The sequence below is a fragment of the Trichoplusia ni genome, chromosome 1, assembly GCF_003590095.1.
Source record: "Trichoplusia ni isolate ovarian cell line Hi5 chromosome 1, tn1, whole genome shotgun sequence".
In the NCBI taxonomy this organism is placed as follows: Eukaryota; Metazoa; Arthropoda; class Insecta; order Lepidoptera; family Noctuidae; genus Trichoplusia; species Trichoplusia ni.
Window position 1 is genome coordinate 22,208,121 of NC_039478.1, and position 23,717 is coordinate 22,231,837.

The 23,717-nt window shown below is 34.9% G+C and overlaps 1 protein-coding gene across 1 annotated transcript in view; it reads right to left on the reverse strand.

Moving 5' to 3' along the window:
* Positions 1–421: 421 nt before the first annotated feature.
* LOC113499452 (chromosome transmission fidelity protein 18 homolog) overlaps positions 422–23,717 on the reverse strand; it is a 30,045-nt gene continuing 6,749 nt past the window's right edge. Inside the window, exons 12-16 of the mRNA XM_026879940.1 lie at positions 23,238–23,382; positions 22,500–22,591; positions 21,766–21,918; positions 5,373–5,427; positions 422–1,236 (exon numbers count right to left, since the gene is read on the reverse strand). Of these exons, the coding sequence (XP_026735741.1) occupies positions 1,133–1,236; positions 5,373–5,427; positions 21,766–21,918; positions 22,500–22,591; positions 23,238–23,382 (549 nt within the window). The 3' untranslated portion in view covers positions 422–1,132. The remainder of the gene's footprint in view (positions 1,237–5,372; positions 5,428–21,765; positions 21,919–22,499; positions 22,592–23,237; positions 23,383–23,717) is intronic.

Below are 23,717 nucleotides of genomic sequence, written 5' to 3' on the forward strand. Positions count from 1 at the left end.
TACGCGTGAATAAGCCGATATTAAATTAGTAGACATTAATTAGAAAAATAGCAGTTTTTTGCGACTGATCATTATTATTGCGCTTTCAGTGTTTATAAACAAAATAAGTAACTACCAATCAAAGCGCTTGACTTGAGTATTGACAAGTGATCGTTTCAAAATGGCGGCAGCTTTTTGGGCAAATGTATCAATATACTAGCTGTTGCCCCCGACTTCGTCCGCGTGGTTAGAAGATATAAGTTAGGAATTTTTGAACGGATGCCCTCGAAGATGAACATTTTTCCCCGTTTTCGCCACATTTTCTTTTTACCTATTAGTTGCAACGTGATGTTATATAGTCTAAAACCTTCCTCGATGAATGGTCTATTGAACACAAAAAGAATTTTTCAATTTGACCTAGAAGTTTCTGAGATTAGCGCGTTCAAACAAACAAACTTCGGCTTAGTATAGAAGTATAGATTATAATGATAAAAATTACGACCTAGTTTCTCTGAACTAGATCGTAATTTATTATTGAAAGAACGCTAATGATATACCCCTGAAAGAAAATTCCCTGTATTTTATGTGATGATTATTTAAATTGCACATTTAGAGTTACATCAAATAAGTATTTATGTTCAAAGTTATCATCGCAGGTGAACATACAACACAACTTCAGGAATAGCTGAGCAAGTTTTGTTATTTCAAGTAATTAATAAGTTTGGGGCGAAACGCCTGCAATCCAGTTTCTTGTAATTCAGACTTTATTCTGAACTTAGTTTGAATGGGCCAGCCCTTACTAAATAAAACTGAGTTATACATTTAAAATCAGTTGTATTCTCTGAAAAGCCGCTCGTCGACCCTACTGTCTACTTGCCGATAACTACATACTTATGCTGTACAACGAGTCAATTACAATTATCTGAACTGTTTTACTAAAATGCTAACTTCTAAAAAAATACAGTAATGTGGTTGTTTACAATCATAATAAAGTAATTATTGGAAGCAACCAACAGATTAATGAAAAAGTATTTCGATCGGTTTTGACATAAACGTTTCTCCATTACTAAGACCTTAACTCGACTATTACATACAAATATAAAAAAAAGACTTTACAAATATATATCCTTAACTTATCTTAATACTTTACTGTCTATAATAAATCACGAACGCGTACATTTCTCCGCACAGCATTGTTGAAACCTTCTTGGTACTGGTAGAACACACTGCTTGATGATATCACGTCGGCCACCGGGTCTGTGCATGACAAAGTGAATAAAACAAGTTAATATAAAAAAAACCTGATTAAACTCAAACCTATTTATTGCAAATGTCTAAAAGGGGTGTTTTACAGTTTTGGGGTATCAAAACAAGCTTTGTTTGGCTAAGAATCAAAGGAAATTCGGAAATACAAACGAATCTTAATTCGATAGTGCGTATTTGTATTTTGAGGAGCTTATATGGCGATCTTTCAGCTAAAGCATCAAATCAGCTACAAATATGTCGTGTATATACATATTGCATCGATACTGAATATACTGCTGGCAAAATTTCAGCTCAATAGAAAACCAGGAAATGGATTAAATTTAACTATAACAAGATTTGATTACAGACAGGCAACTAGGCAATTTAAAAGCTTCTAAAAATATACACTTATCACAGGAATACTGGCAGTGATATTGTTGTTTTACTAATTAATTTTTCATAAAATAATGTTTGGAAAATAACAGTTTTCAACATTTATTTCATAGTGGTTTCTTAGGTTTACGCGAATGTTAGACATTGAAATGAAACTACTTTTACGGATTTTATCGCGGTTTAATTTTAGATTTTAGTTCCCGACGTTTCGAAACCTTTGCAGGTATCATGGTCACGGGCAGACTGAGATGGCGTTCGTCTTGACAGAAGATGTTGCTCGTTCTACCTTCATATTTTAATTAATTATTTGTGGTCCGACCTACGCAGTATGAGCTCACTGTGTCTTGATGCTAATGTACACCTACGAAACCAGTCTAATACATACATATAGTCCAGACATACTCTCATTATTAAGTGAAGGTATTCTAATATAAGAGTACACAGAACAGCGGGGAGGCTGGAGACAATAGCGGTATCCGCCGCAGGTAATTACGACGCCGCCTCCCCGCTTATTACATGTACGAATAACCGTCTATGTATGGGCGACTGTAATTAAAATGTGTGTAGGTTTTTTTAAGGGGCGTGGTTTTCAATGAGTTTTAAAAGAGTGAGTTACAGAACTAAGACTAAATTGCCTGACATAAGATAGGTAGTAGGGGATCTAAGAGAATAAGTAAATGAATCAGAGTTAAGTCAGTTTTGGACAATTTATCTTATCATCTTAGTCATCAATTAAATATTTATTAGATACTAGCATATGTGTTAATTTCAGGTGCTTGTCAGCTTCATACCAAACTTTGACAAAATTTAATCTATTTAAGCCTGAAATGGTAAAAACCATACAGACGAATGCTTGTATAATAGGCCTCAAACATTTCATGAAGACGTCGAAAAACAGTTTTATTCTCCTTATTACGTAAAAATAACCTATATGACATCCACTCCATCACTTACGTGGACATGCCATTTTTTGAGAAACAAAAACATTGATACAATTCTTTCACCGACATTAAAAACCAAACTAAATTACTTAATTAAGAATAAAACCTAGACATCGACTAAGTAGTTAATGCCTAGAAATTAGTAATAGTAGTAGAAATAATTAGGAATACGAGAAGGAGACCACAGACGACGCTTAAGACGGCGGCGGTGTATTTGTTCATAATTACTGTGTCTAGACAACGCCCACCGACTAATTAAAGTTTATGTAACTATATATATAAATATATAAGTGTGTGACGTTTGTTGATGTAAACTTATATACATTTGGAAACGATAAGGTGTTTAAAATGTGGTCTAAGATCCACTTTAAATTGTTTGCTACAGGGATATTTAGGATGTTACAATAAACTTTGAAATTATTTGGAAATTTCTTATATTTAATCTCTTGTACCAAAAAGTAAATTTTATTGCATATCAAGCATTATCATAACAAGAATATCAGTATTCGTCTGCAATATTTTTTCAAAAGGAAACAGTTTGTCTTATGTTTTTAAATATGTCCTATACAACGCACCAAAATAAACCCATCAAATAAAAAAAGGAAAAAAAAAAAAATACCTTTTTCACAAATTTCACACAACCCAAAATCCATAAAATTAAGACTATCAGACTCAATAACTATAACAAAAACGTAATATCAAACTAATTAGTAACAATGAACACAGCTTTGCTCCGGTTAGCGTTGTCGGAGATTTAACAAGCGCGTTCAAATCAAACAGCCGCGCCGAGTCGATCCCACGCCTCGCTGGGCACACACTGAACAATTAATTTATATAGTACCTCATTATAAGTTGCTGTGCTGTACCGACAGACGATTATGTTATAGTTAAATGACTAAGTTTAAGATATAGAAATTAAATTCATGTGTGTTGAAATTACAGAACAATTTTTCGTGTCGTATTTTTTTCAGTACATTACAAAATACTGAATTCTTATTTTCAAAAAGTAGGTAAAGGTTTATATATATTTCATATTCAATCTCTTTTTTGATTGCTCTATATTGGTAGAGAAAAAAATACGTAACCTTACATCATATTTATCCAAAATATCTTAGGAATAAAATCCTAAAGACCCAATTGATAAAATCTATTTAAACCCCAGGCAAACATTTAACGATTATTTAAGGAAAAGAAGTTAACATCTCGACAATAAATCGTAGCAAGTTGTAAACCGTAGCAGATTCCGTAGCAAAGTCTACGGATGCACGTAGACTTCGTAGCGCTTACAATGAATTAAATACGAAGTTAGCTTTAAGTTATTTTTCTTGCGGAAAATAAGGAAAAGAAACAAATGGCCTGTTTATTTTATTGCAAGCACTTTTAAGTAGTTTGCTTAGCTGGAAAGTTCATATTACACGACACAGTAATATTATTGATACGAAAATTGCACGAAAGTAAAACATAGTTTCAAACATTAAATCTATTAAAATCATCACATCGTCTAAAACTCAAACCGTCTATCCATTTTAAAGGCAAATTTGAATAATATAAAATCAAATTCACCGACGGTACTCAGTTGGAGAAACAATAATATAGCTTTAGGGAGGTCTCCGGCGAATTTCAGCTCAATCCCATTAGAAATCGCGTTGAGATTATTAAACAGTCACCTTAACGAGAATTGTGACGGCGGGGGAATAAGGGGGAGAGCGGGGCAGGGGGGAGGGGGATAAAGATGATCCTACTTTAGGATGAATACACAATGGCTCGCCTTTTAAAATCCGATTTGAATTGTATCTGAAAATGATTTATTTATTTAGAAAGATTTGTGTTAGGGATATTCTAGGTTCTAGGTGAAAAATAGGACATCGGACTGGAATGCAACGATAAAGTTTTAAAATAGTTAACAGGAATCATTACTTTACAAGTTAAACTACTCATCAGTTTATGCACATTGATGTTATTGACTTACATTTAATCGTGATTCTATTTTTCCACTAAATACTCTAATGAGAAACCTAGGCTTCATTTTCAGTAACCAAAAAGATTCCCCAGTCAACATAAAACAAAAATTGAATATCCAAAAACCATACCAAATGATCATAACCCCCAAATGTACCACCCCCTTAAACCAACTAAACCGAGAAATTCTCAATCTATTAAAATTTTCCCATCAGAACGAAATTACAGTTATTAATATCAAAATGTCAGAGAATCGGTAAGCTTGTTACATTTGGGTTCAGGTGGTCGGATGTTCGCGTGTCTACCAAACGAATATTAACAACCCTTTAGAGATGGGTTGTAATTGAAAATAATAGAGCCAACGTATGATTAACGTTATGTGATCAGGCGCCTGGACTATGTGGGACGTTCGTTATGACGTATTAAATGGGTAGAGCTGTTTTCGAGTTGGTTTGCTGTACTTGGGTGGTGTGATGTTAAATTAGGACTGTTAGGAACATTAATGCTTTTTGTAGATTTGGAAGATTATTATTAAACATTGTTTAGTAGTATCTCCGTGGTTATATTGCTTTTAATATGTAAAGCAGTGGTTTGCGGACGTTAAAATCATAGACAAAAGTTTGTGTGTGTCTGTTATTTGTCACGCTCTAAAGCAAAGACGAATTAAGAAATAAGAATCTAGATTATAAACAATAAAGATTTTTTTGCGGCGTTAACCGATGTTTTTCAAGCGTTCATGACCGACGGTGAAACCAGTAGAAACTAGTCGTAGCTAAAAATGCCGACGGCAGAATCACTTGTCAACTTATGCCAGTCACTTAGTAACAAAAATTGGTTAAACAGAGAAATACTCACCATTTCGTTGCACTTGCGACAGAGGAACAATTCGTCCGAAAAAGTCTTTATGTACCTGTAACAAATATTGTGCTTTAAAAAAGTATTTTATACCAATCTCTACTAATGTAATTATGAAGAAAGTTTTTTAGGTTTAAAAAAAATCAAATCTTTGTAGTGTATATTTAAATACACTACAAAATTTATTTATTTCTTTATTCATCATCACTATCCTTACAGGAACTCCCGAATTCAATAGTGTGGCCACAATTTCAGTTTTATTGTTTCTTTCGCATATTTTGTACATCGTTATTTTTGTGAAAAATAATATACAGCTTATAATATATTAAGATGCAAGCTTAGACGCGGCAGGTGTACCCACCACATAAGCTCTACAATATAACGAAAGTTGCCACAAAAGTAATTGTAACGGCACTTAGGCAGGCTTTCTTTGTCTGACGGCACGTTAACAGGCGTCGTTACCCGAGCCTCTTCAGGCACAATTAAAAAAATAAAACCGCATTTGTTGAGATGTCACTCTCTCCAGCACTTCCAATTAGAGACAACAGTTTGCGATAGTTTGCGATTATAGGCTTTATTATCAGATATATGTTGCTCTTTTATACAGACACAATCAAAAACATGATCAATTATATTTATTATGATATGATCCATTGCTTATCATGCAATGGATCATATCAAATACTAATATGCATCTTTCCATGACACCGAACTACATAAGATTATTCAATAAATGGTTTGAAGGAAATAAATGATAGTCGATTAAAATAAAACTATTTTTTTACATGAAAACTCGTACTCTTGTTATATTTGCAGCTTAAGTTCGTGAGCAAGAAAGGCGTCAGTTTCCGCGTTAGTGAGAGACAAGTGTTGTTAACACCGGCGACGTCGTTAACGAGCTGCGTGCGATGCGACCGAGTCGACCTACACGATGATACGTCATTATCTTTGTACTTAGAACTTTGTAATACTGTTACTAGGTAGACAAATATGAAGAAATAAATATAATACAGAAAGTGTTAATAATAGTACAAAAAGTAATGTAATTGTATGTGTAGCGAGTACTCATGTTATTATTTGATGCATGAAAACTGTGGATCGATCGAATTCGTAGCACCTTGCGTAGCGCTACGAGCACTCGTAGCAAATTGTCGTAGCGTATACAATTGGATGTAGTAAAAAGAACCAAATGATAAGTAATGACATTGTTACGATAATAAGTATATATTTTAATGAAACATTGAATAAACTATACTCCAAAACAATTAAGTCATCGTATAAATAAAGAATGTGATACATATTTACGATATACACAATATTGTAACAAATAGGAAGCATCAATAGCAAACCAATTACTAGTTTGTTTCAGCGAGTCGTAGTGAAACTATTGACAATAACACCAGATGCGGCCATCGCCATAGGCAAGGCTTTAAGTCAAAAGCGGTAGTCTTCACCAGACCATCTCGAAAAAATAAAATAACCTAAAACTAACCAGAATTTGAATGACACAGCATTAGAAATTAAATGACAAATAAAATAAAAAGTTAAACTCTAAAGCAAATTTATAATACTGTTTCATTTCATATTACAAAATAAAGAATATTTTAAAACTTTGATAAAGTAGACAATCAAAACATTACAAAACAGTAGCCCTCCAATAAATCAAGAAAGAAAAGCATCCAAAAATATACATATTAGGCAACATCGCTCCAAAACGCTAATTCCTTTTCCCTCGCACCGCAGCCTAACTTCGTTCCCGTGCAATATTTCCGATTACGCGGCGGGCGCGCGGCTCGACGCGGCTCGGCGGCGGTAAATCGCGCCGCGGCACCGCATAAACACAATTTCGCACTCATAAAAGTTACCGGTGTCACCTTATACGTTATACCTCGCGCTTTACCCGCAGATGTGCCGATATTGTCAATTACTGTTCAGTGGCTGAAGGGTACATTGTTTTCATGACTTGATATCGTTTTGATAGGTTCGGGATTTTTTTTACGATAGGGGCTGGAGGAAAGTTTATTTTAAGGCTTGCTTACTTACTTTTATAACTCACTGATACATGTTATAAAATGATAAGAAGAAAACTTGATACTAAAAATGCTTGTAAACAAATCTAACTGATGTAGGTATTCAAACCATACAGGCTTACGTAATAATATATGTAAGACAGAACCATTTATATACCTCCCAAGAACTCGGGACGCCGCAAAACTAATGTCCGCACGAAACAAATTTAAAAATCCATTCTCCTATCAAATATTTATCGCAAACATGCGATATTTCACGTAGTAGATAACATTTTTCCGCTCGGCTGCACCCTGTGGGGATGGCGGGAGGGGTGGAGGTGTGCGGGGCGCGGGGAGGGGGTCCTGGTATCAATGCCCCGCCCCGCCGCAAACAATACAATCAGAGCCAATCTGCCGCGCAAATAGGAAAATAGAGTGCGCGCCAACACAGGGCCGCCTCGGGCTACCGCCAGACGTGCACTGGGCCCTAGCCATGGAGATGCGAGCGTGATTCAATGGAACAGGGTAACTTAGTTGCACCTTAATCAGGGAATCGAAAATTTCGTTACTTTGGAAAATTGATGAAGTCGCCTATCAATCAGTCGAATCCATATCGGGTTACGTAGATTTTTGCGTTATGATGATTCAATTTGATACGTCTACATACTTTGGGTTTGCAAGTTATTTAGTTACAAAGGCTTATTTTCTGTCTAATGTTATCATGTGAAAACTGAAACCTGATGAAAGACCATCATGGTCATCCTTCCATTCTTTCAACCTTTCTTCATATTGTTTAATGAAGTTACCACTGTTTGCTGACCGAATGTTTGACTGACACGCAAAAAATCATTTACCGTTCTATTAACATCATTTATAAATAAAAATACATAAATTGCAATTTGCCTTCAGCATCTCGCACAAGTCCAAAACAGCTTGGAGCATTTTCTTTTTTTCAGATAGTAAAAACTATTCAAAACCTGGCACTCCATCCCTGTAGGATCTTAAGCAGCGATCGTCTCCGCTCGGATTCCGTTCACAATCCGCGCAATTTTCCGCCGGTCATTTCTCATTGTTTCGAGTCCCGGGGCCCCACCCCGATACTTATTTGTTCTGTATCGTAAATAGAGCGCGGATAGCTGTGGAACTTGTCTTTACGATACGACGCGAGATGGGAAAGAGTTTGTGCGGCTTTATCTTATGATTGCTTGTTAGATAGCGATACTCAAGTTTACTGTTTATTTTTTGGGTGTTTTTTGTAACACTTTTAGATGTTATGCATACAACAATGTATTTGAATATAATTGCCTGGGTATTGGTGATTTGTAAAATTGGAGACAAAATACAACTAGAAAGAAAAACTGATTTTAAATTAAAATCATTTAACCAACTTGAGCGTTCTACATTTTGGTTCATACTATTTTTATCCAGCTTTAAACTAATACCTATTGACCTAATATTCTACTAAAACAAACAATATATCGAATTGCCGATCATGTAGCTATCAAAACGACTCCCATTTACGAAGGCTTATTATTGTACCGCTATACCGCGATACATAGCAGCCTAATATTTCACGTTACGATATATATTTATGTACAAATTGCCCATTTATTTGGTAATGCCGGCCATACATCGTCGGGCAACGCTAACCTATTCGATATTTATTTAATGGCACACATAAACGAGAGTCGATACGAAACTACGTTATGTGGTGGGAGATGTTTAGTTTTCTTACAAGATACTTTAATGATTTAGTTAAGTATTTTCAGTAGGTACAAGTGATTTATACTAACAAGAGTTATATTGAACAATTGTGGTAAAAATATATGCTGTTTAAAAAATCTCGTTTTTGTAAGTCGATAATTTATAAACTACCATAATGCATTAATTAATCCGGGGTACCATATCCTATATTATTTTAAACTTACACCAACAAATCAGAATAGAAAAGAATGCTCTGAAATTGTTGGCAGACATTAGGGAAAAAACAATAAATTTCTGCCCTACTAAGTTTCAAAATCACAAAAACCAATTCTCAAACCATATCTCCAAAATACGAAATCATACGCTGAACCCTATAATAGCTCACATAACATTCTCTTTGTTCTAAGAAAAGCCTTATTGATATTGTTACAATAGTTTTATTTAGTGGGAGGACAATAAGGCAGTTGTCAGCAGGAATAAATAGCCTTTATCATAAAGTATTCAGGGAGCCGCCAGCACGGGGAACAGATACTACTTTATTCTCCTCTTTAAACGTAGTTGGTTTTTAAATGATCGTGTTTTGTTTTTATAGTGTGTGCTACCTTATTTCAATATGTATAATAGATTTTTATATTGCAGTTTTTAGTTGTTATATTAAAAAGGTTGTGTTTTAAGTTATTGCATAGAATAAGGTTCCTACAGTTATGTATTGATATTTTTATAAACGGTTTCTTTCTCATTGTGAAAAAATGATTTGATTGCTTAAATAAATATCATCAACATAATTATTAACTGAATACAGTCCACTGCTGAAAAAAGCCTCTTGAAAATCCCGAAATAAATAAATGTATCGATTATAAAAAAATGAAACGTTTTGTTCTAAAGCTTTTCTTACGACTTTTAAACAACATTTACCATTAATCAACAATAAGCGTATATCGAAATACGAATTTATTTTTTAACACTTTTAAGACAAATTTACCTGTAAGTTAAAAAACGGCTCTACCAAAAACTACGGTAACTTAATACATAATAAACGATGGCAAGGCAATGCTCTCACACAAATTACATTCAGCGGCGAACGATTTGTTAAAGTTAAACGCAAATTATATCGATACTCTACGGGGACCGTGATCGATCGACCTATCACTGTCAATAACATGGATTAAGACGTGTTACGCGTTCAGGTAGATTTATATAACGTAATTGGTATTAAAAATAAAAGTTTTCAATTTTGCTGTAGGTTCGTTTTTTATACGAATAATTGTGTTGACCGATATATTGTGGTTAATGGGGTATCATTGTTGAAAACTAGATGTTATTTATATTTGAATCCTAGTATTATTTTAAACGTGATAGATTGTAAGTATGGATGGATGTTTGTTACTATTTCACGCAAAATTCACTGAACAAAATAAGAACAAAATTTGTTACATAGAAAATTGATAACCTAGATTATCACATAAGATAGTCTTTATCCCATTTTTATGTTTTGTGAAATCATTGTCTATTGTAACTCTCGGAGCAGCTAGCAACAGCCAGTTTGTCAATTTATCCAATAGTGTCCATATTTATGGACTAAAAAGTTACCACAATTTATACCTAAAATTTTGTATTATTTTTTGTAAATAGTCCTTTCTAAACTGAATAAAACGAAGAGAAACATCTCCATATCCAGCTCTTAAGAACATAAACAACTAAACGCCATATTAAAATTGACCACCAACACAAAACATCAATTTACGCTGAAAGAAGAACCTATGAAACAGTGTGTACAATCTAAAACGCATCGGAATTAACCCTTTACATGCGTCGAGCGAGTAGCTCGCGGGCTGGCGGAGTGAAAGCTATGGGGCCGCATGTGACCTCAGCGGAAACTGGGTGATTCAACGAAAAAACGGGTATTTGACAAAAAAAAACAGTTTAATCCGTCAGACAAATTTTAAAAAAATAATATAGCATACGTTTTTTTTAGTCTCGTAAAAAAATAAGTGATTTAAAATCTCGTGTGACGTCACTAACCAGTGCGCTTCTTAATAGCATGCGCTATTACAGAATCCATTTAGATATTACTAGCCTGTTCATGTCTCACAGCTGGACTCTATTTTTTCCTACATGGAAAAAGTTACTATATACGCAAGGTTAAAGCATTGATTTTCACGCTAGCTTACTGCGATTTCAGATTCTAATACTTGGATTCCAGGTTTCTCACGATTCTGTTTTCCTTCACCGTTTGTAAGGAATAAAAACCTCACCGAATTGGTTACGTAGCTGAGGTGATTAAATGTTTCAGCGCTATGTTGTATATCAAAAAGCACAGAATTGTAAAAGGTGATTTAAAAAAAAATAAGTCCATTTTTGAACTGCACAATTAACAACGTAATAGTAGTTATACGTTCCCCATAGATTGTTACTCTTTTCTAGAGAATCACCCAGTTTCATGGAGGCAGGTCCGCAAATTGTTTGCCTTAATCAGATAGGGCCCGGCAATGCCCCGCAATATGCCATATGTTGACACAGCTCACAAAAGATGATTACCGCACAGCTTTACACAAATGTTAAGCTTTTCATCGCAGTTTACTTTTAGCCCGAGGTTAGTGTTTGTTTAAAGGGCGTTAATAGTGAAGAGGTATGTTGGGGCTTTTGGCTCAAAGAGTAAATAAGTCTTTATTGTTATGATTTCGTAATTTACTTGTAGTAAAAGTATATCAGCTATCAGCTTATATGTTCCAGTATTAATGACGAATTAGGTAACTATAATTGTAGTGCTTGAAATTATTAAAAAAACTCTTATAATAAGATTCATTACGAAGACATATTTGAGTATGCAGCGTACACAACACTCACACAATCAAAACCCGAAAAAAAATCGAAACGAACACTTCAGCAGCCAAATTTTACTAATAAAATATTCAAATTACTTTACCAAAAAAGAAACCGAGTAACAATGTTGGCTCAGGCTCAGACACAACGGGATAAAGCCAATAAAACCGTTTATTATCCGCTCACCCCACTCGTGAATACATTTGTGTTCTTAATGGTCGTTTAACGGGTGTCAGTAGCGCGTATCCGAACGGGTGCGACTTTGCGGCGCCAAAAAAAAATAAAGGCCTCAGGCAACGCATATGGCATCCATTTCACCAATTTTGAAAATTATACGCGTGTTTAAATTTTGGAACCGCATTATTTGAGCCTATTTGCCGCGTTCGGTAATCGGACTAGGGCTTAGTGACAAGATTAGTTACAATAATAGAGTGGGGGCGTTGGGAAATCGAGATTGTAATCCTTGTAATGCGGAGTGAAATGAAAATTACTGTGTTATTTATGGTTCTGTTGAATAATGAAGTAAGTGAGGCAGATCAATAAGCGCAGGTTCTGAGCAGGAAAGTAAATTAAATGAGGAAAATAAATAAGCTGAAAATAAACTAAATTGTAAAGATTTGAAAATAAGAGTCTGAATTTAGAAAACTATAAAACTATCTAGGTTTTATTTTCTATTACGCGGTGTTCTAGATTATGGTCTGTTGTATAAATTCTCTGTGACATCAAAGTTGTCTCTTTTTCCTCTTAATAAAATTCGATTATAACTAGATCGCTTTGGCTAATTTCACTTCACAATATTCATTAATTAAGCTTATGAAGTATTGCCACAACGCTGTTGGATTTAGCAATGTCTTGTAAGATAAGTCTTAAGAAAATGACATATTAATATTAACCAACAATACCGATTTTACTTATTTATTTTACAGTCGATTCTAATAATACAACGCATGTTATTAAACACACCCCGGTTATATGTTTAATATTTATTCTTCATCAGGATGATTCAAAACTTTAATTAAGAAAGATATAAGGTATTCTATATAAAAAAAAATCTATGGCATTCAATTATGATCAGGGTCTTTTTAAAAGGCGTCTATCCATACTTTAAATAACCAACACTAAATCATCGCAACTCATTGTCAAGCACTTGCCAATTACATCTGCAAACAATATTCCTTACACTAATAAAGTCCCATCACAGTGGGAGCGAGGCAATCATTAGCGGTACGATTGCATCGCGGCAGGGCACCACCGCCCTCGCCGGGCGCGTTACATTATATTACAATCATTTGAATTTTGAAAACGAACGGCCCACCCTTAAGGGCAATTAGTCGTGCACATTGTCGCCGCTGTAATTGTGATTGTAATGTAGATGAAAAAAAAAACAGAGTATCGTGTTTATTAAGTGATGTTTTTTTTATAATAGTTCAAAAAATGTGTGTCTGTCTGTCCTGAGCTTTTTCTTTGAATGATTCAACAAACGGCAGAAAATAAGAAAGGTGTTTGAATTCGTGGATGTTCCAAGTAAAAGTTATCACGGTAGCTTATATCATTAAATTGCTAACATAGCATTTCCAGCCTTTAAATAAGGCATTTAAATCTACGAATTCGAAAAAAATAATTAACTATTATACCTAGTTTAATTAGTTTTTCTTTCTTTAGTCTTGTGCTTCACCTGAAAGGTGTGCAAATAGTTGCTAATACAAGTTTAAAAAGCTTAAATTCAATAGCCTGACATTCCTCCATAAAACTCTCTAAGCCTTAAAAATACATACAGAATATTCACAAAACACGACCGCAAAATTGCGAATTTGAAAACTGCAATAAAAAGAATATCATAGCAATCTTTCCGCGCGGTCTAAATAACTGACTACACAAGTACACAGTGCAATACGGCATTGATGCAATTTCCCTGACAAAGGGGTTGCCAGCGTAAAAACTAGCTAACAAGCGGTGGTGCGGTGCGCCCGCGGCGGTCTAATTCACAATTTGCCGCGGCGGCCCGCGCTCCCCGAACGCGTTCTAAATTCAAATTTTCCAACGTGTTGCCAGCCGCAAATGAATTCGGTCGAAAAAGTAAATTGTGTTCAAATATTACATGCTTTGGGAAAATGTAGTTTAGGCATTTTATTATGTGTTTTAGAATTGGGTTCAATCAATCAGTATATTGTTGTTTAGGTTATACGATTAGATTAACTTTTATTGGAATACATACTCCGTTTTACATTTAATTATATCGTTATATCTTTTTAATTGAAGTCATACCCTAAACCAAAAGAAAGGCATATACCAAACGCCATAACAGACTGTAGAAAAATTTCAAATATCAATTGCTAATCCTGATTGAATCACTTCTTTATAATAAACTTACATACCAGCCAACCCAATAAGTTAAAACCAAAAAAAAAACAATAGAAAATTCATAGAAAACCTTATCAATATAAATGTAATAAATAATTGGAATCACACCTCAGCCATTTTGTTATCATCCAGGATTACGCTAAGCCGAGAATGACGGACGGTGTGCGTGAGATGGACAGACGTGGTGATATCTCACCCTAACCGGTTTACAGATGGAAAATGGGGATAAGGTGATGTTAATGTACCCGGATCGAAGGACTACGGTGAGGAATTTGACTTTGGTATGTTTTTGAAACTGGAAAATGAGATATGTAATATAATCTTATATATGTAATCGTGGTGACCTCGGTCATGAATGATACGACACCAAATATTGATGGCGACCGTTTTGGCTGATTTTTATTTGAAAATTGATTATAATCCTTGACAAAATTTATTTAAAAACTTTTTTTGTTTAATAATGAAACAAGTCGCAGTGAAAAGTAGTCGGTACTATTTTTTTATAATTACATCTTTTTTATGCTTAATTATTTTTTCGATTAAATAGACGCAAAACGAAAACTTACATTCCCAATACTATACCAAAACACTCAAAGCTGGTTAGCTACAAAACCAGCAACGTCCTTTAAAACCAAGATTGACTAACATGATCAAGTATATCATGTCTAAAATGACCTCATCACGAATCCATATCTATGATCACCGGCCAATTACAAAGAATCTCTCCCTAACGCGATCCAGGGCTAACCCTTCCCTACGAGGGGGGGCACTCGCCGGCTTCCGATTGGCCGCGCTCCGGAAGGATATAAACCTATAGTTTTTCTTCTTAAGAACTTCCCTCGGCTATTGTACGCGTGATTTACGATCTACCCGGGGCTAGGGGGTTAGATTGATGATTGCCAGTATCCGGCCTCTCTCAATCGCATCTACGTTCGCTCCAGAGCAATTTCCCCGCATATTCGTTTACCCGACGCATTATAGAGGCACTCTTTCCTATTCAGAGTGTTATTGCTTTTATTACGACCGAGTCGAGTGCTTAATGTCTGACATAAGTTATCAGACGTAATGTAACGCGATTTTTTTGTGTTTTAGTCGGGAATGGAATCTGGTTATATGGTGATTATTTTGTTAAAGAGATTACTTTGATTAGTTTTTGGGTAAAGCTTGTCTCTCTGTTTCAGAAGAGAATTTAAAAAAAAGATACTTTTGATGTCAAAACCACATCTTCGCAATACCTTTATTTTACCGTTTTAGACAAATTTAATCCGAGTCTTTGGCGAGGGTAGCTATGCATTCTCGTTAGAAGTTTTTGAATACTAAATTAGTCAAAATCAAATAGTTTCAGATCACGCGACCCAATAAGATCTCTATCTACTAAAAAAACAAAAGCAGTTGAAAAAGGAACAAAGAAATCCAATCAAATCAAAAACCAAAGACTAACAAACTAAAATAAGCGAGTACACTTCATGCCATTTAATTGTCGCAGCTACAATTGTATCGCATCAAATGCCCTAATCGCGGAACATAAACCCGTACAAAGCACTCAGCGGCCCGGCTAACCATCCACTTTGGGTCGCGTGCGCGATTTAACTGCCGGTAAATTTATTAGGTGGGCGTTACACATTTTTGTGCTCGCCACTGTAATGGGCTGGATCTTGCTGTTATAAGCGTTAGTCGGATGGGATTTTTTTGGATTATATGTTCCTCTATTATGTTCGGTGTTTAGCAAATGAAACAGGAAAATATTTTGTAAGTGTTTAGCGCTTACTTAGATTTTAGCCTTTATAATTCTTAATTTTCTCTTAGTGGAATTCTTTCAAATGTGGATGTAGTATGTCAGCTGACTTTTTTGTTGTTTTTCTGTAAGGTCTATTGTTTCTTCTGCCCAGGTGTTGTGGGGTATATTCAGTTTGTCTCATCATCAGACCGTATTCAGGTCGTCTACATCGCTACTTTATATTGGATGGAACCCGCATAGCGGGCGGGAGAGAAACGTGGCTAGTTGTTCATTTTAAGCTTGAACAGCTTTCAGACTAACGTCAGTAATTTGAGATAATTTTACAGCGGACAAAAATTTAGAACCTTAATATTTTCACCATCGCCTAATCTCAACAATTGGATCCTAGACAAAGCCCCAATGCAATCCGAAAGTCTTAATGATACCATTTCTAAATGCAGAACAATTTTAGCTAAAATAAGTGGAGAGTTTACCCGTTACCCCGTTCTCGCAGTATGGAGGTAGGTCCACAAAAGTGGGTAAGAGCGATAGTTAGCAATTAGTACGGGCAGACGTACCGCGGCACTTAGCCGCCGCGGCGCCTAATGCCAACGTATTTATTGCGCAGTTACGCTCAGTAAATGGATGAGAATCAAATGCTTTTTATATTAAAAAAGGTAAGGCGTTTTATTTTAATTGTTATTGTTGAAGAGATCGCTCGTAAGTACCAGGTAGGTTTTGATAGAGCTTTTTTAGGTTTTTTGAATGAACTGTCTGTGTGTGCAATTTAATACAGGAATTTAAAAGGAAATGAGACTATAAAGCATCAATATAAACAACTTAAACCTGAAAAACTACATTTACTTATGTAAAAAATACTTTGATGTATTTTCAAAATCACTTAAAGATAACGATTTGTCGCTCCTAATAATTAACAACGTTTTTACTAAGACTTTTGCAATAAGGAATTAAATATTTGTGTCACTGGGGCTTTCAAATATTTAAAGCACATAAACAATGACAAATCACACGACATTTCGCGCACAGTGGTTTATGCGTGCTAATCGGCTACCTGTAATAAGACGTATAATAAAGGTAAAATATTCGGAAACACCGTTTTCCGAATATGGGCAAATATATAGGAAAATATATTACTTAACATACAATCGACAACAAAGCCTTAAATAAATGGTAATTAATTTACTGATAGACAGCAAATGATGCAATGATTCCGCGCCCCGACGGAATCGCAAGACCATTAGCGAAGAGAAAGCCAAAAGGAAATCATAATAATTATGTTCAACGTACACTGCGATAGTTTTTTTTTTTGTTTAAACAACGCCCGCAATAAGGAATTTAATCCTTGTTTCGCGGGGGTTTTACAAACATACAGATCACATGCATAAAGACACCCAAACTCAGAATAAGCATTAGGTAACAATAGAAGTTTAGCGTCTGGAACACATTCTAGTTTGAACAAACCATCGCTTGTCGTCCTTTGTATGTTTGTTTTGAGCAATTCTTTTAGGCTACATGAAAACCACTTACTAACTTACCACTTACTTACTAATTAAATTTTCGTTATTTGACACGTTTTCAATGAAAACTTAATCTCCGTGAAGTGTGAAGAGTTCAAAGACAAAATCATTATGCTTTTTTACGTTTTAAGGTTATCCTATATCGACTTAAAACAAAAACAACTCTATCCAAGTATCCGCTAGTCTTTACCGACCCCTCAATGTAATTCTTAGCGAGTTTTTAATAGAGACGGCCGCAACCCTTTTATTGTGATTAGTTATTGTATTTACGAAAGGAAGGTTGTCCGGGCCGCTATCGACGTAACTGGCTGCAGACTATGATGGGCATTATTGTGGGGCCACGAGAAAAGCGGAAGAGTCTAAAAAAAGAGGGGAAATAAGTAAAAACCTTTTTATTTCGATTTGAGGAGCTCGTGGCTAAGCTATAACTATATAAGTGAATCGATCACAGGTAAGCTAAGTTAGACGAGAGTGCCATCGTGCCAGCGTGACCATCTTTATCATAACGAGTTCCGCCGAGTTTCGGAGGGCACGTGACAGTCATTACGGGTAGTCAGAAGCTCGATAGTCTGACAACTAGTCTAACTATCGTAGGCAATAGCTAATTGTAAAACACTGGTACTTAGCTGAATCCGGTTGGACTGGAAGCTGGATGATGATGATGTTTTCCCCTTTTTATTCAGTTTAGTTTCGAGTTTAAAAATTAGCCTTCAATTCTTCTGTTTTGTTTTCATATTTTTTTATGTTTGTTACCTCAGAACTTCGAACAGGGTGAACTGATTTTGTTGATTATTTTTTCATTTAATGTTTAACAGCTTCAATCATCAAATTTGGCACCGTACTTTTTATTAGAAGGCAGTTATACGTTTATGTTAAGTATTTAAAAAATCCATGAAAATGTTTTCTCTAGTTTAGTGGCTCCAAATAAAAAACACAACTCTTTTGTTTGACACTGAGGACTTATGAAATTTTTGATTTACGCTTCTTTCGTGATGGGCTTTTTAAATAATGGACGGTTCGTAATTAGAAAACAACTTGTCTATCTTTTACGAGAGGGATGTTATTTAAGGAATGTTCGAAAAGTTATGACGTTAACTTCGGTCGTATTTAACCCAATACATAATTATATTCTTTGCCTTTAAAGAAATTGTCAAGTTATTTGGTAGCGACCAGGTTTCACGGAATAACAATTTAGTAAAACATTTTAAATGATAGAAAGTTTCTATCACTTTTCTGAAAGGAAGAACGTACTTGTTATTTATTTATAAAAAAAAAACAGATATTTCCTTGTTTAGGTCCGTGTGTAGCCAAATCAAAAATAGGCTCCTAATTTAGAGATACATGAAATTATCTATATGACAAACTTAACTGTATGTAGGTACATGAGTATGATGTATACTGAATGTGTAAGTTCCTTTCTCAACTTTCAATTTTTTTGCAGAGACCTTCATTTTTTTCGCAAGGTTAATACGACTAATAAAAATCGAATTATTCCGTCAGGTTTCGATAAATACTGGTTACGTATCTTCAATTTAAAATATCAAAAAAATACAAAGATAAAACGCAATAAAGATAGAAGAAAGTGAAACATATTGTAGAGGGGACTAGCAACGTCACTGGTCAGTAAAAAGCGTACTGGTAACTGACGTCACAAGATATAACAAGTAAATGTAACATCTTCATTTTTATTTCCAATACTTTTTTAATATTTTTTGAAATTCTATCTGATGAACTAATTCGTATTTTTAGTCAAATACCCACCCAGTTTTGTATGTAAATAAATCTGTACTCTAAATAAACATCAAATACAGCCAGCCAAACTAATCTAACCATGCATGGGCGATATAAGCCCTCTGGCGTGACACTGGGCAACATTAAAAGCCGTGACACGGCGTGACAAGTGCAGCGACGCGGATGGGTTAATTATTTCTTTTTGTGCGAGCCCTCGCTCCGAGATTGCTGTGATTACGTGACTTCGCGCTGCGAACGTGTTTAAAAGTGAACAGGTTGGGTAGACGTGACAGTGGGATAGATTTCTAAATAATTAAAAATATTCTAGTACTATCGGTATTGTTTCTTTTAACTTTGATATCCGATAAACAGTCCTGTGAAATACTAGGAGACTCTCAACATGAGTTATGGGGATAACAACAGTTTTGTGTGAGAATAAAAGACGAGTAGGAAGTTTCTTACTGTTTTCCTTATTTACTATTTATAATAAATTAATAAATAACATTAATTAAAGTAAAGTAAAGTATTAAGGTAACCGTTTCAATAGATCATACCGAGTTCAAGTGTCTCCTTACTCTTTTTCTAATCTTTTGAAAGTCAAAATCTTATAAAATAGACGTCTTCAATTCACCAAAATGCATAATAGTTTATAGTTATGTATGATACTGAAAACCTTCGAAACGACTGGTCCGATTTGAATGTGTTCTCGCAAAACAAACAATTGAATTTAAGATGCACTCAGGGTTACCATTTGGACAGAGTCCAAAACTGTCCATTCTCCGTCACCTAGTCTATGCCGAGTTGGTCTGAAGCGCTTTCACGCTCTCACAATACGCGACGCGGATTTAGCAAACACAGTTTTAATTAGCGAGATTCGCGGAGAGCTCCCACCTACCAGCGCCGTCTTCTGCCTATTACTTGCTATCAACAAATTCAACGTATTTGTATGCTAGATGTAAGTAGTAGAAATATGTTGTATTTAAATATTTTTGAGAAATAGTGTTTTAGAGAAGTGACTGAAAAGTTTTTCGAGTTATTTTTATGATTTAAGAATTTTCAAGTCATTGTTGATTTGGTAATGATTAATAGAAATATTGCGATTTAGACTCGTTTATTGTTTACCAAAATTGCTAAAACTTACAATTTCTGATACAACCGCAAAAGGCAGTAAATACAAAATAATAATATATTCATAATAAGTAATACTTATCGTTGGATTTATTCACGCGTACTATTAAAAAAACTAAGTAAAAAATTGTCTATCAAACTAGCTCATATTCATCTTGTAAGATTGGGGTAACCAAACTAACATACCTAACTTGGATAGCCACCTAAAAATAGTTAAGTGCGAGTCCTACTTGAGGCTCTGAGGGTTCTGTACAAACGAGAAAAACAAATCGACGTTGCGCTGTGTGACAAATATTTCTTTCAGTACCCACCCTCAAATTTTAAACGTTGCTTAACTTTAAGTCGTTATATCGGCAGCAAAAACACAATTATCTGCGAAAATGTCTACTATCTATCACGTATCAAGCGATACAGCAACGAACGGACCAACAGACAGCGGACTCCCTAAAAAGGTTCCGTTTTTCCTTTCGAGTACGAAACCCTAAAGAACGTATAATAAAAGCTCCCTAAAACCCATCTTTGTGTCTAAAACCAAGTCTTTTCAATTACAGCAGTATCAAATCGCGTTGAGCACACACTGCTAATTTATTCCATCGCATGTGTAAACTCATCGCGGGCTCTATTCAGACTGTAACGAGTTCTTTAGCCGCAACTCGCTTAGGCGCGACATTGTGAGTGATATTTTGATTTGTGATATGAATGTCGACTTGTTTTTGCTTCTTAATGGAATTTTAAACACGTCTTTTTTACCGATGTTTGTTTTTGAGGTGTGGTTTCGTTTAAAATATTTGTGATTATTATTGCTAGTTTAATATATTTGATGAGATGTGTAATGATATTTTTTTGACGCTATATGATAATGTATATGTTCAAATAAATTATCGTTGTAAATAACAATTCTATTTTCAACAATAGAATTGTCATTTATTCTATTTCTGAATGTATCTTTTTCAATGCATTCTGTTGAAAACAGGGTTATTAAGTCGTATAACTAATACGACTAAATTGGGTAATTAAAAAAATGGTACAAAACTTATGTGAAAATAATTTCCGTTTCTGGTAAATAATCTATACTTCTATACTATTATATAAAGCTGAAGAACGCGCGCGAACGCGTTAATCTCAGGAACTACTGGTCCAAATTGAAAAATTATTTTTGTGTTGAATAGACCATTCATCAAGGAAGGCTTTAGGCTATAAACCATCACGCTGCGACTAATAGGAGCGAAGATACAATGGAACATGTGAAAAATCAGGGCAGGTATAAATCATAACTTAGGTATATCTTTTAAGCACGGGGAAGAAGTCGCGGGCAACAGCTAGTTAATAAATATGTACATGAAATATTTACGTAATTAGGTAAAATAATAAAATGATCTTACCTGTGGTGCACTTCTGACTACGGCTTTGGGCTGTAACCGTTGTAAATGGTTTGGTAGCGGCACTTCTTTGTCTTTGCTGGTAGACGCTGTCTTCTTATCAACTGTCGCTTTTGGAGTATCACTAGCTTTGCCTTTATTTGGTACTCTGCTAGCCTACAGAAAAAAACATGTGTAAATATATTACATAAATAGTAGTTACAATCACATCGCTCAAAAACGACGTAGCCTATAAATACTGTAAGCTACGCGTGCGCTACGAAAGGACGTGCTACGCTTTTGTTGTCTGCTACGCGATATTATTAAACTATTAGAATTTACAGTGTATTTATTTATTTCAAGGAATATGAAAATGATTTTATTTAGCTTATGACTTTAAACTATATTCTACATGACTGTACTGCATTTGTTGAGCTGCCAAAAAAAGGTAAACATTAAAACTCGACAAAAACAAATGTAAAACAATAAAGATTACCAAAATAAGTATTAAAATTATAAAAATAATGTTAATAATGTTTTACTGAAGTAAGACAGTCGTTTATTTATTAAATATGTAAGCTTGTTTCCCTTTTTTATGTACCTAAACTATGCAATAAGTTATTTTGATCTTCGATATCATTAACAGTGTTTCCGCCTGTAGCACAAATTTGAAGCTTATGACACGACAATACGATCCAATTTCACTTGTGACACAATGAAATGAACAAACTATACCATAGCCATCTCATACTACTTACCATCTCCTCATTCCGTCTGATGACTTCAAGTTGTTGTTCGCGAGATATTGCCTGCCTTATCGCTGGCGGTGGACGCACTTTTTCTTCAGTACCTGGTAAACAAATGTAATTGTTTATAATAGTATTTTGAGGCGTGATTTCATTTGTAACGATACTGATATAACTGTTAGCGTAGTTTAATACTGGGCCGGGGATATGAAATAGAGTGAATGGATATTTTTACGAGGGAAAAATTTTAGACTTTTTTTTTAGTTTTCATATTTCGAATACCAAATATCACAACTTTATTTAATGCAACTGTGTCTTCATGACCCCTTAGACCGTTTAAGCCGACTAAAGCTTAATTAGCTACTATGCTTGTCAGTAAATGACCCAGCATTTTAAAATGACTGAATTGAATATCAAAAAGCGATTTACTATTTGAAAGTCAACCTGACGGGCCCCGACTCAGCTATTTGCAATGGCCGATGAATGAATGGCAATTGGATTAAATTTGAAATTATTCCTCTTCTATTAAGAATTTTTAATACATGATAATTGAAAATTCATGATATTGACCTTGTGTGTACCGACCCATACTAAATTTCCAATTATTGTATAGGAAAAAGCTTTTCGTATTCTGCTTAAGAAAATACGAAAAGTGTCATTTTAAGCCAATTTTCATTCATTCATCGGCCATTGTAAATAGGAGATTTGGGGCCCAGTTCCTATTATTATGAATACCCGCCTCATACGTACCATAGAAGGCCACTTTGTATATGGGTGGTTCCAATACGAAGGCGTACAGTCCGTCGGGCGTCCGCTGTTGCACGTACTGCAGCCCGTAGTCACACATGGCGCCCGCCGTCGCGCGTAACGACTTGCGCTCGTTCTCACTACATAACTGGGACCAAATATATTATATGTAGAAAGACTTATAGATTATTTAAATGAATTTTAATGTAAGGTCGCTTACAAACAGAACTTTCGACAGGGTGTATTGTTGGCAATAGTAGTAATATAATCTAGATGATTATAAGGCTAGTATAAATAAACAGATTGAAAGTTGGTGAGTCGTTAGAAATCATACAAAAGACTAAGTATTTTAGTTTAAATAAAACCATAGTTATGAAGGACTCTTACAAGTCAAATGGGCTAATGTAGACATCATCCTCCTCGAAGTACGAAGTGGGTAGGGTCAGAGCGAACCAAAACTGCGGTGTAACGTCTCAAACTTTG